Source organism: Equus asinus, chromosome 21 (assembly GCF_041296235.1).
Source record: "Equus asinus isolate D_3611 breed Donkey chromosome 21, EquAss-T2T_v2, whole genome shotgun sequence".
Lineage (NCBI taxonomy): Eukaryota > Metazoa > Chordata > Mammalia > Perissodactyla > Equidae > Equus > Equus asinus.
In genome coordinates, this window is record NC_091810.1 from 12,661,354 (window position 1) to 12,678,756 (window position 17,403).

At 48.3% G+C, this 17,403-nt stretch overlaps 1 protein-coding gene across 7 annotated transcripts in view; it reads left to right on the forward strand.

Annotated features, from left to right (window-relative positions):
* Positions 1–16,750, forward strand: part of LOC106834475 (uncharacterized) — a 23,895-nt gene extending 7,145 nt beyond the window's left edge. The window contains exons 3-5 of one of the 7 annotated variants that reach the window (XM_070492409.1): positions 17–10,072; positions 10,611–10,649; positions 10,929–16,750. In XM_070492409.1, the coding sequence (XP_070348510.1) occupies positions 17–589 (573 nt within the window). In that variant the 3' untranslated portion in view covers positions 590–10,072; positions 10,611–10,649; positions 10,929–16,750. Of the gene's footprint in view, positions 1–16; positions 10,073–10,610 lie in introns of all 7 variants that reach the window. The other 6 variants (XM_014846113.3, XM_070492411.1, XM_044754243.2 and 3 more) reach the window with 6 other exon arrangements.
* The last annotated feature ends 653 nt before the right edge of the window (positions 16,751–17,403 follow it).

Genomic DNA, 17,403 nt, shown 5'->3' on the forward strand with positions numbered 1-17,403 from the left:
TATCTCTGCCTTCCAGATTATCGGAGCCCTTTCAGAGCGCGCACAACAAATGCGCCCGCCATCGAATGCATCATTTACCACCGCAGATCCGCGCGCTGATGGGCAGGCAGATAGCCGTCCGCGGGGGGCATACCGGGCGCCCAGTGCCCGAGTCGCCTGCCTCCCGGGGGCACCCGAGTGTAAGCCCCCCGGGTGTGCCCGGCGTGTCTGGATGGACATGCGAGTGTGCCCGTGGATGGTCACTGAACAAGCAAAGGTGTTGGTGCGCATGCGGGTATGTCACACAAGTGTGCTACAAGGAAGTGCACTTGTGCAAGCCCATGAACACACGCGTGGTGGGCGTGTGTGCTGTGAGTGCCTGGAGATGGCTGAGATGAGGCTGTTTGAGGGTGCACAGAGGAAGGGGTGTTGCACGCGAGTGTGTGGGCATGCATGTCACTCAGTGTGGGTAGACACGTGTGCAAAGGTGTGGGTGTGCAAGTCTGTGTGTACCAGTGTGATGGATGAGCGTATTGTGAGTGCCTCAGTGTATCTGCCCTCGACGAGGCTGTTCAGGAGTGCACTTAGGGGCTGGTGTCCCCGCCACTAGGGTGGGTGTATATGTGCATATTCAGGCATGGGTGTGTTACTCTGCTGAGTGGTGTGTGCCTGGGGGTGTCCCACCTACTTAGTGTTTTGGGGGCATGCATGCTTGTAAGCATGTGCATCCATGCATTCCTGGGAATGCCAGGATTGAATGTGCCGTTGTCAGTGTTCACCCTAGGGTGTGCCTTGGGTTGTGCAAGGATCCGCGTGAGGGTGGTTGTGTCCTTGTGTATCTGTTTGCCCGGGTGTGCCTGGGTGCGCTGCAAGAGCGGCAAGGGGAAGGGCAGTGGTCGGGGTCTGTCCGGGGCCGCATGTGGACGCTCAGGACCGGACACACGAGCAAGGCCCCCTCCAGCTTGGGAAAGAGACAGAAGAGAGAGAATGGGGTGTGCGGGTCTGATAGACGCCACAGTAGAAGGAGTGGGATGTGCTGTGTAACACGAGTGCTTGTGACAGAAAACGGAGTGTGCGGGTGTGTAAGGGGGAGAGGTCTTCGGAAGAGTTTGGGAACACCCAGGGGTCCCAACCCTCCTCAGGGGGCACGCCCTGCCAGGGGCCCAGAGCCTCCTGGTTCTGGACCTGGGGTAAGAGAGACCGGAGCCCCAACGCCTGAGGTCCCCGCACAGTGAGTGACACGCGCCGCCGACAAAGGCTGTATTTTTCCAGGCTTGCGCCCCGCCTGCGCGCGCGCGATGGTCCCCATGGCGACGCAGATAGTGCTGCAGCCATTTTCCCTATCTCCCCAAAGTCTATTATACGGCGGGATTAGCTCATCTCCAGGCAGGTCAAACCCAAAGTCACACAACCTACGGCGCGGGCCCCGCCCCCCGCCCGGCCGCCCCTCCCTCCCCTGCCTGGGTCGGGTCTCGGCCCGAGACCCCCGAGCCGCTGCCCATGCGCAGGCGCAGAGCGCCACCTGGCGGCCGCGGGCATCCCGAGTGGGTCTCTGAGAGCCGGCAGCCTGAACCTGAGCGGCCCAAGCAGAAGAGGTGGGGCAGGGGTCGCTTCCTCCAGGAGGTGGGCTCTCCCGAAGCAGGGCTTTGTTTTGTCACTGCTGTGTCCTCAGGGCCAGGTTGGCACACAGTAGATGCTCGTAGGTGTTTGTTGAAAGGACGGATGAATGGGCAGGAAATTACAGACACGGGCAAACTGTCAAAGGCCAGGCAGCTAAGTGGGCACCAAGAAATCACTTCTTAGAAATGTGTCCACTAAATTTAGAATAAAAGCTAAACTCCTTTGGCACCTATGTAACATCCCTTGTTGACCAGTCAGACCTGGTTCCCCCTTTCTTGCTCCAGCCACAGTGGCTTTCTTTCTGTTCTTTGAACAGGCCAGCACGTTCCCACCCCAGGGCCTGTGTGTCTGCTGTTCCCGCTGCCCAGAGTGTGTTTCACCTCTGCTCAGATGTCATTCCTCAGAGAGCAAAGTCTCTCCTCTGCCAGCGTTTCTCAGTCCATGCTATAGACTTCTTTTATAGTACTTAGCACAATGTAAACTCATCTTGTCTCTATTTGCTTGTTGCCAGCTCTCCTCCCCAGAATGCTAGGTTCCCTGGGGTAGGGGTCTGTCCAGTTCCGGACAGCAGCCCAGCGGCTAGAACCATGTCTGACAGTTGGTTGGCATCAGTCAAAACTTTGGGAATGAGTGGATGAGAACAAGAGGAGGCCAGAAGAGCAAGTGAGTGAGGCTGTGTGCCTTCATCATTATCATTTCTCTTTATTGCTGTTCCAGTCCTCTTCCTCCCTGTGTTGCTTACCCTGGCCCTGGGGTGCCTGGCTTCACCAACCTGCCCCAACCGGCAAGTCCAGAGGGGCCTGGGATTGAGGGAGAGAGCGCCGTGAAGGCCCCTCCACAGCATGCACCTGCCGTGCCTGTGAGGGCAGATAACAGTTCTCACCTTGTGTTCTCGGGGAGCCATGGCCTCTCTGGGGAGGCCTGGGCCACCAGGCGAGACTTCATTCATAATACGAGATAATTATACCAAAGCTGTCAGGAGGCAGCAATGATTAATTGCTGTGTGTGGGCAGGGACAGCAAGGTGTGGAGAACCTAGAGAAGGCCACAGCCCGACTGGGCTTCCGGGGAGGAGCTTGGCCTGCCCTGGCTCTGCCCTGGGAGAGGCTAATCAGGCACCAGGCCAAGCCTCACCCGCCCAGGTGGGCTTGGGACAAACTTAGAGGGTCGTGCTCAGGGGCTCCGATAATTAGTTCCCTGTGTCCTCAGAAATGCCCAATTCCCTCCTGAAAGAGGAGGTGTGGGGTAGCTCAGGCTCTCAGGTCAGGACTCTCCCTCAACACACCCACACATAGCCCTCCCGGCTGGGCGGCCTTAAGCAAGTCACCTGCCTACTCTGAGCCTCAGGTCTGCCTCTGATAACCTCCCTCCAGGGAGGTTGTGAGAATGTCTCATGAACATTTATTTCAAAAGAGTTTTGTAACCCAGGCTTTGAAAAGTGGCAGCCTAAATCCCAGGGGCCCGTGTGATGACTAATTGTTGCCAACGTTGTGAAGGGGGGTTTCCACATAAAGAGCCCCATTTCCAGGTTCTCTTGAAAAATTGGGAGATTGGCTTCCCTGGGCCTACTTTCCCGCATGGTAGTGTAAGTCTGGAGTTCTGTCTTGCCAGCCCCTGTAGACAGGCATGTGCACCCACTTCAAGCCCCCGGGTTGGCGTGTGTCCCTCATGGCAGTGTTGGGTGCTGTGGCTGTGTCCTGTAGGCCTTCCTTCTCTGTATCCTTTGCTGTAGCCTTTCCAAAATCTTTCTCCCTCCGGATACCGTAAACCACTTTGTAATTAACCAGTTAACTAATGGATCAAATCAGCACTTTTACATAATGTGCTAGGCCACCCTGTTTGGAACCATGGGCACACAGTATTGAATAAAACGGCTATGCTGCTAATCAGACGCGACTCACCGCACAGATTAATACAGCCTCACAAATTGGGATAGGAACTCTGAGGGGAAAAGAATATATGTTCACAAATATTGAATCCAAGCTTATTTGCAGACACCTGGTCTGGGCCAGGCTCTATGCTGAGAGGTTGGGGACACAGAATGAAACCAGATATGGTCGCTGTGTGCAAGAACCTCGCGGGGTGGTGGAAACACGGGCATATCACAAGATTCTGTTCATTCAGCCTGTTTGGAAGAACAGGGTGTTTGTTGGAGGAGAGGCACTTACCCTAGTCTGGGAGCATAATATATAAAGAGTGCATGCATATCAATAAGAAAAAATACAATAGAAAAAAATGGGCAAAGGGTGTGAACAGAAAATTCATAGAAAAGGAAATAGAAAGAGCTCTTAAAGAAAACATACTCAGTCTCACTCAGAGAAGTGAAATTTTACAACGCATTGGGATATTTGGGATGAGAGGCATGTCCTAAAATTAGATTGTGGTGATGATTGTAACTCCATAAATTTACTAAAACTCACTGAAATGTCCACTTAAAACAAATAAACTTTATGATATGTCAATTATACCACAATAAAACTGTTTAAAAATAAATAAATTTAAAAACACCTTGAGATACCACTTGATACCTATCAGTATTAGCAAATATCTAAACATTTGATTCTATACTGTGTTCCTAAAGGAACATGTATGTCACTGGGGGACAGGCTGGTAAGGACTGTCGACTGATGCACTCTCGGGGTGGAGTGGGCAATGTGACTCTATCGAATTTACAAACACGTTTCTGCTTTGAGCCAAGAATTCCATTTATAGGACTTTATCTGATTGGTGTACTCTTCCACTTGTGAAATTTATAAGGGAATTCACTGCAGCTTTGTACATTTGGCAAACAACTGGAAACAAAAGATGCTCATCCCGAAGGGACTGTTGAAAGTATTGTCATACAGCCAGACGGCAGATGTGGTGCTGCTGTCACATAAACACACACACCAAAAAGAAAGAAAAGCCAAGAAAGAGAGAAGAAAGTAAAAGGCAGCTCTTTATGTACAGATATCGAATGACCCCAGGATAGAGTTAGTGGAAAACGAAAGGTGCAGAGGAGTAAGTGTGACATGCTACCATTTGATTAAAAATGGAGATAAGAGGAGAAGTCAGGGGCCACCCCGTGGCCGAGTGGTTAAGTTCGCACACTCCGCTGCGGCGGCCCAGGGTTTTCACCAGTTCGGATCCTGGGCGCGGACATGGCATCGCTCGTCGGGCCATGCTGAGGCGGCGTCCCACATGCCACAACTAGAAGGACCCACAACTAAAAATATACAACTATGTACCGGGGGGGCTTTGGGGAGAAGGAAAAATAAAATCTTACCAAACAAAAGAGAGAGAGAAGATAGATACATGGTTGCTTACATATTTATAGAATTTCTCTGGATGGAAAACAAAAGAAAAAAGGGTTGGCACCTACATAAGGGGCTAGGTTTGGGTGGCTGGGAATAGGGATCTGAGAAAGACTTTACTGTGTAAGCTTTGATTACTGTTAAAATTACATAGATAGATGATAGAGCTTGAGATAGAGATAGATATATACACACATATACACACGTATATATTCATATATATCTTATACAGTAAATAAAGATTAAAAAGCAAAACAAAAAAATTTTTTGATTGAAAAATAAAGATGGAGAAGAACAGAAGTTTGCCAAGAAGAAAAGTCGGGGAGAAAATTCCCGTCGCTGGCTAGAACATAGGGAAATAGGAATTCTCCTGCCTTATTGGCTGGAACATAAATTGGTACAAGCCTCTTTGCAGAGTAATTTGGTTGTATCTTGTCAAATTGAAGATAGAAATGCCACATGACCTGGCAATTTGTCTTCTAGGCATGTGAGACACCCTCACACATAAGCAAAAGAGATGTAGGCAAGGATATTCATGGGGCACTATTTATAAAAGAAAAAAATTAAAAAAAGAAACTTTGGATGCCAGCTAATGACCCATCTCAAGGGTATTGGGTAAACGAATAGTGGGACATTCTTTGGGTGGAATGCCATGCACGGTTACATCGCATGGATAGATATAAGGCACATAATGTTCCAGTCAAAGAAAGAACTGACAGAATTTTAAACATGAAACAGCACTGTATATTGTTTATGGAAATGAAGCATAGGAAGTAAAAGTATAGAAACATAAATGGGATTAAATCTTCTGAAAGATTGAGAAATAAGATCTGGAAAAGAACAAGCCATGCCATGTTCTTGGATGAAAAACTTAATACCATAAAAATGTCAGTTCTCCCATATTTTCTCTATAAATTTAATATAATTCAAATTAGAATCCCAACAGAGGGATTTGTTTTTAAAGACTGGATAAAATGACCTCAAAGATTGTGAGGCAGAATAAATGCCCGAGAATAACCAAGGAAAATTGGAAAAAGAATCACGTGGGGTTTTTGCCTTACCGGAAATAAGAATATACTATAAAGCCACTGTAATCAAATCAATATGGCATTGGCAGAGGAATAGACAATGGAAAAGAATAGAGAATCCAAAAATAGATTCCAGTATATATAAGAATGTAACATATGACAAAGGTAGTATTTCAATTCAGTGGGAAAAGGGTAGATTGTGAAATAAATGGTGCTGGCACAAGTGAATATCCATCTGGAAGAAAATAAAATTGGACCTCTCTTATACATCCAAATGAATTCCAGACGGGTTAAATATTTAAATGTGAAAAAGTCTATCTTGAAAACAACAATCTTGCAATAAAATCTGAGAGGCAACATATGCAATCTAGACAGAGGGAACAGCATATGCAAAGGCCAGAGGGTACGAGGGCTCCGTGTGTCCTGAGAAAGGCAGAGGCTCCAGGTGGCTGGGATGAAGGGAGAGCCCAGGGGTGCCAGGGCCCCCCAAAGCCCAGTCGTGTCCTATTGGTTGGTATTCTATCTTCAGGATTGTCTGCAACATCTTGTCACCTCTTGTGCTATTTCCATGAATCTTGTTCTCTAAATCAATTCATGCCTTTATAAATCAATTGTTTCTAAATGGTATATTTATATTACTGACAAAATCATGGGATCAATGAGCTAGTTATACATTTTTTGAACCACATGGAAATCACATTAAGATGAAAAAAAATGGCCTTGAATTGCCTTGGTAGATGGGTTAAATTTGCATTTTGAAAGTCGTTCTTACACTTTGTCGGCAGCAGAGACTGGAGAGGGTAAAACGAGGCCGGAGCGAGCAGGGAGGTGGCCAGAGCGATAAGCCCCCAGAAGTTAGTGAGGTGGAAGCCAAGGTCATGGGAACGTCCTCCCCTCTCCTTCTGGCACAGCCACCTTCAGTCTGTTATTCCCAAATCTGGCCACTTCCCAGCGTCAACACAGCTACCACCTGGTGCAAGCTGCCGTTGTCTCCCCCGGATTATTACTAGCTTTCTCGCTGGAGGTCCCCCAGCTTCCCCACTGTCCATTCAGAACACAGCAGCCAGAGGGATGTTGTAGGAATGTCAGTCATACCCCAGCCCTGCTCTGCTCACACCCTCCCATGGCTCCTGCCTCACTCAGAGGAACCCACACCATCTGGTCCCTCATTGCCTCTTTGATCTTGTTGACCTTAAAAGTAAAACGGTTATTTTAACAGCAGAAATGGGTTTATTCAGGAACAGCAAAGAATTGCAATTCAGGACATGCAAACTGTGGCAAACCACAGGCAAGTTCAGAGAACAAAGGAGAGGAATGTTCTTTTATAGAGAAGAAGGAGGAGTTGAGAGTGGCTGTTACGAACAAAGAGTCGTTGGAGGAAGCTGGGAGTTGGAAGTGTAGTGGCTTTTCATTGGCTGAGCTGTGACCATCTCTCATTGGCTGGGCTGTTGGCAGGCAAGGAGAAAATCTCCCTCCTGCTGGGGTAGCCAAGAGCCTCTTCCTGTTGGGTCTGCAGTTGATGCTGAGGGTAGGATCTGAGAGCTCCCCTTTCTGGCCTCCTCACCCCATTTTAAATGAAGTTTCTGTATTAATTTTCACAATCTCATCACATTCGCTTGCCCAACTCCAGCCCAACTGGCTTCCTTGCTGTTTCTGAAACGTATCTGGCACACGTCCACCCTAAGACATTTGTACTTGCTGTTGCCTTTGCCCAGAGACCCACTTGACTCCTTCACATAATCCAGACCTCCACCCAAATGTTGCCTTCCCTGAGAGGCCACCGCCTGCTGGGGAGGGCCCAGCCAGCGGGGGTGACGGCAGGGTGCATAGGAGTCCTGGAGGCCCTGCAGGCTCTGGGCAGCATCTGGGCAGACAGCAGCCCTGGAGCCTGGGTCAGGGCCGAGACTCCCAAGACTACCTAACCCTCGTGCCGGAAGCCGGATGAATTCCTGGGCTCTTCAGTCACGTGAGCCAATAATACAACTCCCCACTTTCCCTTTACTCGGTCTGAGGTGGGTTTTTGCCTGTTATGACTGAAAGAGTCCTGGTAATCAGAGTTATGGTAGGTTCAAAATGGCCACAAATTCTTTGTTACTAAGAGGGATGTCCCCTCCCCTTGAGCCTGGGCCCTGTGACTGCTTGACCGAGAGAAGATGGCAGAAGTGACACTGCAGTTTCCAGGCCCAGGCCTTAAAAGATTAGCAGCTCCCACCCCTGTTTCTTGAAACCCTCTCCATGGGAGTCCTGAGATGTAAATGAGATGAGTGTAGAAAGTCCCACTGCCATGAAGCCACCATGCGCCGAGGAAGCCCGAGCCAGCCAGGTGGAGAGACTATGTAGAGAAAGTGTCAGCCAACCAGTTGTTCCGACCCCACCATCTGAGGTGTCCCAGTTGAAGCTCCAGATATTACAGAGCAGGTATGAGCTGCATCTTGTCCAAATTCCTGACCCACAGTTTTGTGAGATATAGTAATAATGAACTGTCTTAAGCCACTAAGTTTTGGGGTAGTTTTTTAATGCAGCAATAGATAAACGGAACAATAGTTATTAGCAAAGAGCCATATATACCTATTGGATCGAGAAGTGAGACAGAGAGGTGGGGCTGCTGGCGTGCATAGGACTGGCCCATTTCCTTGGGAATTCTTACACATATGGGTACATGATGCATGGGTAGGATGGTGGAGTGGAAAAAGCCTCGACAGCAGATGGCCTCAATTTTGAGTCCCTGCTCTATGAGACTGGCTATGAGACCCAGGGGGAAGTTATTTTCCCTTTCTGAGCCTCAGTTTCTTTATCTATCAAATAAAAATATTAGTGCTGTATTGCTAGGAACAGATTCAGCTGCACATAACAACAAGATAGAAGTTCATTTCTCTGTCGTGTGAAAATTCAGTGGGACGTCATCCAGGGCTGTTAGTCACTCCTGGTGTCAAAGACCAAGGTTTTTCTATCTTGTTGCTCTCCGTTCATGGCCTTCATTCCCAACATCACCTCATAAACCAGGATGGCTGCTACAGTTTCACCATCATATCTGTACTCTAGGGAGCAGGAAAGAGGAAGTGAACAAAAAGGACAAAATGTGCACATCAGCTGTTTCTTCCGGAAGTTTCCTGGAAACTAACACATCCCCTTATATCCCATTGGCTAGAGCACAGTCACATGATTGTATCTAGCAGCAAAGGAGGCTGGACAATGTAATCTTCATCTGGGAAGCCATGTGCTCAGCCAAAATTCTCCCACAGAACAAGGGAAGAATGGATTTTGAAGGATATCTAGCAGTCTCTGCCACAAATATGTGTGTCCAGAGTTCTTGTAAAGACTATCATTATTTGAGGTGACACAGAGTAAGTGTCCAATAAATGATGGTTTCCTTCTTTGTTGTTCTAGCCTGCACATCTTGCTTCTCTCCTCAGTGGGCTTTCTCTGCCCCCAGGCCCCAAGGATGAACTTCATCCCCTAGGAGGAGACCCTGTTTTATTTTCTTCATAGCATTTACCATAACTGTTTGTTTCTTCATTTGTTCATTGTCTGTCTCCCTTCACTCTAATGTGTACAACATGCAGAGGGGGACAGTATCTCCAGGAGCCAATCAGGAAAGTAGAAACCACCTGGAAAGCTTAAAACTTAATTTAAAAGTTTAATTGCAGGGACGTGGAACTGCTGAGAACAGGGGATAGTGAGGCAAGCCAGAAATTAGTAGCAGGAAGCGACTACCTCACTCAGGGCTGGAGGGTCAAAGAGAGGAGATGGTAATTCCTGTGTCCAGGGCCTGGGGTGACCCAGAGGACGCTCAGCAGGGCTGTCCTGTGGGAGCTGGAGCCACAGAAGAAAGATGGCCACAAGCAGAGATGCCACCTGAGACAGGAAAGAAGGGTAAGAAATCCCCTGGCTTCTTCCTTCCTCCCGCCCTCCTGTGTCCCTCCAGGGCCTCCTATGGGCTGAATCAGCAGGAAATCAGCTGACAAAGGAGTCTGGGAAATTTACCCTGCAGGAGAAGGCTTCCCTCCACCACCCCTTGATACAGGGAAGAGCAGGGAGGAGCAAGGGATGGCTCTGAGAACAAACTAGCCCAGGGCGGAGCTGGGACCTCGTCCATCTTGTTTGCCTCTGTACCTGGAACTTCAGACACAGCCTGGCACACAGTAGGACCTCAGTAAGTACTGAACAAATAGATCGGTGCTCTCAATTCATCTTATCACACGCAGAAGGCTACTTAGAGTCCACAAAACAACCTTAGTCCCCATGAGGGGGTCCTGGGTGCCAGGCTCACAGAGGGAGGCACATCCTGGATAGGCAGAATGGCCACAGAGTTCTGCTTGGCCACGATCTGAGAGGAGCCTCCCAATTTGAAGATTCAGCTCAACTTGCGTCAAACGCTGTGCAGTCGGGCCTGTCCTCCCTCTCAGCCTCCATCGGCACCCAGCATCTTCCGTGATGAGGTCCTCTTCCACCAGGGTGGAGGTGGGGCACATCCTCATCAGAGAGAGAGAGACAGCAGAGACAGAGAGAGACAGAACGAGAGGGACAGACAGGCAAAGAGAGAGAGAGACAGAGACAAATACTGACAGAGAGAGAAAGAGAGTGACAGACAGAGACAGAGACAGACAGAGACTAAGAGACAGAGAGAGAAATAGCCATGTAAACAGGGCTGACTTCTGCTGACCATCGCCCTCCATACAATCTACCTACAGGCTCAGGATGCAGCCCAGCCTGCAGGAAAACGCGCACAGGCAAGACCTATGGGAAGCACATGGATGCTTTGCACCATTCACAAAGAAATCAGAAGCATTTCCTGAGGCCCAGCACATGGGCGGGGCAGTTCACCCATCTCCTGTGGGAAGAAATTGAAGGGTTAACTGACGGGAGGCCCAGATGTCATTGGGGAGGCGAAGCAACAAGCACTCTGGCGCACTGCTGCGGGAGTGTATATCAGCAAATGCACTTGGGGGAGGAATTTGCAAAACTAGTAGAGAAATGCCTACGTGTCAACTCTGCAATTCCACTCATAGGTCAAGTCCTTGGCAGCACCAATTGAAATATCCACAACCACAGTAACAACACACCTGGAGACAACCCAAAGGTCCGCTCACAGGAGGAAGAATAAAGAATAAGGGAATCGTGTTATAGCCACACAATGGAATACTGTACGGCAGTGAAAATGGACAGCAGCGCTACACATCAACATGCAGAAATCTCACCAACAATAGTGTGAGAGAGAAAAAGGCGAGACACAGGAGAACACGTATGTAGATTTCATTTAAGTAGTGTTTAAGAACAGGTAAAACATTTTTATACATTCTATGTTTTTGCAGACATGTTTGTGTACTGGGCTGTGAGTACAAAACTGGGGTACACAGCACTCAGTGGGTGAGCCAAAGGGTCTTCCAGAGTGGTGGCGATGCCTCGTGGGCAGGGGTCGGAACGTGCACGGGTGCCGAGCCTGCGCGAAGCGCTCCCCTTGCCGGCTGCTGTGAGACAGGAAGTCATACGCCCGGCCTGCTGCTGAGCTTGTGCTCCATGAACGGTGGCTGTCACTGCTGTCACTAGCAGGCCACCCTCATCTTACAGGTGGGTGGAAACCCTGGGAAGGAGGCACACTGCACAGGGACACGCCGCTCCGGGGTAACAAAGCTGGGACTTGGTCCGGGCCTTCTGGCCATTTCCACCCCTCAAAGTGGCAACTTAATATTCAGTGATTTTCTAGTCTACTCAGGGCTTCTGGGGATAATATTCCTCTCAGACAAGAGAGAACCATGAGGAGGATTGTCCCTTTCCCTCTGCTATGGGCGGCACTGTGTCCCCCCAGCTCACATGTTGGAGCCCAAACTGCGAGTGCCCCTCGGCCGTGACTGGATTTGGAGACAAGGCCTTTAAAGAGGTGATCACGGGGGAACGAGGTCATTAGGGTGGGCCCCAATCCAATCTGACTGGTGTCCTTATACAATAGGAGATTAGGGAGTCGGCCCCGTGGCCGAGTGGCTAAGTTCGCACGCTCTGCTTGAGGGGCCCAGGGTTTCGCCGGCTTTGAATCCCAGGCACGGACATGGCACCGCTCATCAGCCATGCTGAGGTGGCATCCCACGTGCCACAGCTAGAAGAACCCACAGCTAAAACTACACAAGTCAGTACAGGGGGCTTTGTGGAGAAGAAGAAGACAAACAAAACAAGATTAGCAACAGATGTTAGCTCAGGACCAATCTTTTTTAAAAAAGGAAAAACATGAGGAGATTCCAACACAGACACACACAGAGGGAAGACCATGTGATGACACAGGGGAGATGATGGCATCTACAAGCCAAGGGGAGAGGCCTCAATGAAACCAACCCTGCCAACACCTTGATCTCAGACTTGCAGCCTCCAGAGCTGTGGGATGATGAATGTGCGCTGTTTAAGGCCCTCAGTACATGGTACTTCTTACAGCGCCCGGTCCATGGTACTTCTTACAGTGCCCGGTCCATGGTACTTCTTACAGCGCCCGGTCTGTGGGACTTCTTACAGCGCCCTGTCCGTGGGACTTCTTACAGCCCCCAGTCCGTGGTACTTCTTACAGCCCCCGGTCCGTGGGACTTCTTATGGCCCCTGGCCCGTGGTACTTGTTATGGCCCCCAGTCCATGGTATGTCTTGTGACAGCCCTAGAGAACAAGTGCACTCTCTCTGAACGCACTAGTGTGAGAACATGGCATGTGGGCATGTGGCAGCCGGCCAGGGAATGTGCAGTCACATGCCATGGATTAAATCAGCACTCCCAGGACGCTGAGCACAAAGGTGGAAAGAGCCTGGGCCTCTGATGACATCACTGAGCCACCACGCTGAGCCTGGAACTCCCACCTCCAGACTCCTTGTCGTCTGAGGAAATTCCATGACTATGTTGCCTAAGCCACTGCTAATTGCCTTGAAAGCCTCCTAACCAACCCAGATCCCTATGCAAACAGCAGGCAGTGGGCAGCCGCGGAGCCCCTTGCCTTGAGGCTCTTGCCCTTCTCTCAGATTTTCTCCTGGGGAGTAAATGACCTGCTCAAACTTCCAAGCTGAGTTCAAATATCACTTCCTCGACTAAAGGGACATGACAACCAAATGCACTGTGTGAACCTTGACTGGATCCTAGACCAGAACAGAAAGAGCAAAGGACATTACTGGGACAAATAATGGCATTTGAGCATGGATTGTGGGGTCAGATCATAGTATTGTATCAGTGGTAATTGTCCTGATTTTGGTAAGTGTGATAGGTGTTTATGTTAAGAGAATGTCCTTTGTTCTTAGGAAATACACACTGAAAATATGTGATAGAAAAGGGGCATCATGTCTCCAACACCCCCTCAAATGCTTCACACGTATATGTGCGTATTAATATAGACAGAATGATACAGCAGATGGGGCACAATGTAAACAGCTGGTAAATCTAGGGGCCGCGTGGCTGAGTAGTTAAATTCACGTGCTCCATTTAGGCAGCCTGGGGTTTGTCGGTTCAGATCCTGGGCACAGACCTAGCACAGCTCATCAAGCCATGCTGAGGCGGTGTCCCACATAGAACTGGAATAACCTACAACTAGGATATACAACTACGTACTGGGGCTTTGAGGAGGAAAAAAAAGGAAAAATTGGCAACAGATGTTAACTCAGGGCCAGTTTTTCTCTCCAAAAAGCATAGTTAAGAAAAAAAAAAAGTTATCCAAAATGAAAAAAAAAACCACGCCTGTTTTCTATAAAGATAACCCCTCAATCTTTCCCCTTCAGCACAGCCTTGCCCTACACACAGGGCATCCTGTGCCCAAGCCTCTGGCTCTTGCCTTTCTGGCCCCACTAAGCATCCAACATTTGAAGGCCATGTATTTTCACAAATGTGTATCCTCAAGACTAAAACACACGATTTAAGCATTCATTTGATTATATATGTTTAAGAAAAAAGGGAGTTCTTTGGCTCACGGATCTGAGAACTCCGTCATGGACTGCTTTGGGTGACTTGAAATGGGGCACAGAAAATGTCTGCACATCCACCTGGGCTCCTCTCACTTACATGGGGGTTCCTTCTCTGATAGGCTCTGTTCTCATGGCTGAAAACGGCTGCAGCAGCTCCAGCCCCTACATCCTTTTACGTCCAAGCCCAGTGGGAAAAATGTGAGATCTCTTTCCAGAAAATTCTCCTCTGCAAACTCTCATTAGCTTTAGTTGGATCATGTGCTCATCCCTGCACCAGCCTCTGTGGCCAGGAGGGCAGAGTGGCCAGACTGGCCGAGCCTAAGCCGTGAGCCCACCCTCAGCAACTGACTGGGGGCAGGGCAGTAACCCCAGAGGATAATCAAGATATGGTTGCAGAAAAATGGGAATGGATGTTGGGTGGCAAAACCCACAGAAACCCAGCCAGCTCACACCTTGACTATCCAACCTCCATAGACATCCTTCTCCTCATGCTCACTTCTGAGGGAAGTGTGGTAGACAGAATTATGGCCCCTAAAGATGCCCACCCAAATCTCTGGAAACTGTTAATGTCCGTGAATTTCTTCCTTACATAGCCAAAGGGGCTTGGCAGATGTAGCGAAAGTTACTAATCAGTTGACCTTAAAATAGGGAGATGCTCCTTTACTATCCTGGTGGGCTCAGTGTAATCAGGTGAGCCCTTAAAAGCAGAGAATTTTCCCTGGCAGATGGTAAAAGAAGTAAGCAGAAGAGGAAGCTAGAGAAGGTAGCAGAAGGGAAAGAGAGATTTGAAGGCCCAGAAGGATTCGAAGCACACTGCTGCTTTGAAGATGGAGGGGGCAACCTGGCAAAAACTGAGGACCCCAGGGGCTGACCCCGTGGCCGAGTGGTTAAGTTCGCGCGCTTCGCTGCAGGCGGCCCAGTGTTTCGTTGGTTTGAATCCTGGGCGTGGACATGGCACTGCTCATCAAACCACACTGAGGCAGCATCCCACATGCCACAACTAGAAGGACCCACAACGAAGAATATACAACTATGTACCGGGGGGCTTTGGGGAAAAAAGGAAAAAAATAAAATCTTAAAAAAAAAAAAAAAATGAGGACCCCAGTCCTAAAACAGCAAATAACTGAATTCTGCCAGCAACCTCAACGAGCGATGGGTTCCTCCCCAGGGAGCCTTCAGGAAAGAGCCCCGTCTGCCCACACCTTGATTCCAGCCTGGGGAGACTACGCAGAAAGCCCGGTTGAGACATACTCTGCCTGACCCTTTGACCCCACTGAAACTGAGATACTAAATGGATGCTGTTTTAAGCCTCTCAGTTTGTGGTAATTTGTCACTGCAGCAATGGACAAGGAGCACTGGAGGCAAGACACTGTTTCACCCGGTCACACGTTCGGCCCCGGGAGCAGGATTCTGGTGGCCCAGTGTTGAGGTCTAAGCTTAGTGCCTCCGCCCCTCCCAACATGACTTCTGCAGAGAGGAAAGGAAAGGTATGGTCTTAACTCCCACTTGGGGAAGGGGAGAGGCGATGCCCACAGCAGTGGGCACCAGCCCACAGCAAATCAGGCTTGCCAGCAAGAACACTGGGAAATGTCAGGCGCAGAATCGCCATGTGAGCCAGCAGTGCAGCTCCTAAGTATGTACTCAAGAAACGCGAAAAGGAATGTCCGCACAAGCACTTGTGCACTAATGTTTGTGGGAGCATTGTTCGTGATGGGCAAAAAGTGGAAACACCTCAAATGCCAACCAACCGATGAGTGGATGAGCAGACTGCCCTAGCCACACAGCGGAACGGTATTCGGCCATAAAAAGGAATGAAGTGCTGCTATGGTACCAGAGGGAAGCGCAGACCAGTGGTAAATGGGCACAGCAGGGTTTTCGTATGTTTGCAGACTTGTGCAACCATTATCACAATCTAAGGTTAGAAGATTGTTTTTTGGCTTTTTTCCATTGAGGTATAATTGACATACAACATTATATTGGTTTCAGGTGTGCAACATAATGATTCACTATTTGTCTGAAGTTTAGATTTTGATCAGCCCCGAAAGAAACCCTGTACCCATTAGCAGTCACTCTCCGTCTCTCCCCTCAGCCCCTGGCGACCACTAACCAGCTTTCTGTCTCTATAATGGACATTTCATATAAATGGATCCACGCCCTCAGTGGCCTTTTGTGACTGGCTGCTTTCACTTAGCACAATGCTGTCAAGGTTCCTGCAGGCTGTGGCATGGGTCAGCACTTCTTCACGAGTGTCCCAGTGCAGCTGTCCCGGTTCTGCTCGCTGCGAGGCTGTTCCTGCCCGCCCTCCTCCGTGGCCACGGCTGAGGTGGGTGTTCGTCTCTTCAGTCCTGCTGGTACGGATTCCAGACGTCAGTGACGGCTGAAGGTTAGCGATAACATCACACAGTCTTGTTTTGTTTGTTTTTGCCAGACTGGGGAGTTTTTTCTGGCAGTGCAACCCTACCAAAAACTCATTAGGCTTTTCCCTCTCTTTATTTCTTTATGAAAACATATTGTAAAATATTTCAGGCAAACAGAATAATACAAAAATGCCTGTGTAGCCAGCACCTAGCTCCAGCACAGCTGAAACACAGGAACTCACCACATACTTCAAGAAAATGGACGACTTTTTTTGTAACTTTGGGGGGGGGGGCGCGTTTTCTAAGCATTGCACAGAGAGTGGAAAATATGAAGAAAACGATTGGTTCATTAGACTACATAAAAAGTTCCAGCTTCCGTGTCGTGAAAGATACTATAAACAAACTTAAAAGACAGAGAGTAAACTGAGAGTACTTGCAAGGCGTATAATGAAGTAACAGCCAATATCTATAATATGCAAAGTGTCTCTAAAAATCAATAAGGAAAAGACAAACAACCCAATAGAAAAATAGGCAATTCACACGAGAAATATAATGGTCAATAAACATATGAAAAGAAAGCATATTCTCATTTGTAATCAAGTAAATGAAAATTAAAAACAACGAGATACCATTTTTCATTTAGCAGATTTGCCACCAAAAAAATTACACAAGTAACATGATAACGTCCATTGATGGTGAGTGTTCAGGAATGTAAGCCTTCTCCCCACTATTTGGGGGAATATAAATTGATACAATGTTTTTGAAAGGGCACTTAGCTAGGATCGATCTAAATTTAAAGTGTACATATCCACAATCATACACAGTAATATATCAGGCAGAAATATTAGCACATGAGAAAATAAATGTACAAACATTGTTTATAATAGCAAAAATATTGGAAACAGCTTTAATATCTATAAATATGGACTGGTTAAACAGATTTTGATACAACCATTGCTTGGCTTGTTATGCAGCTTTTTAAATGGATGACTTAGAGATCTGTGTCCTGATACGGAACTTCGTCCACAACTTATTCCAAGTGGGGGAAACCAAGTTATAGAATAAGAGATATATTGTAATCCCATTAATATTTATTAATAACCTCTATATGATAATGTGTGTATGTACCCCCTAGGGTTGTCTGTGAGTGGCATTGTTTGAATTGTAATAACAAACATAGTTCTTTTGTAACCCAAAATACAATAAGGA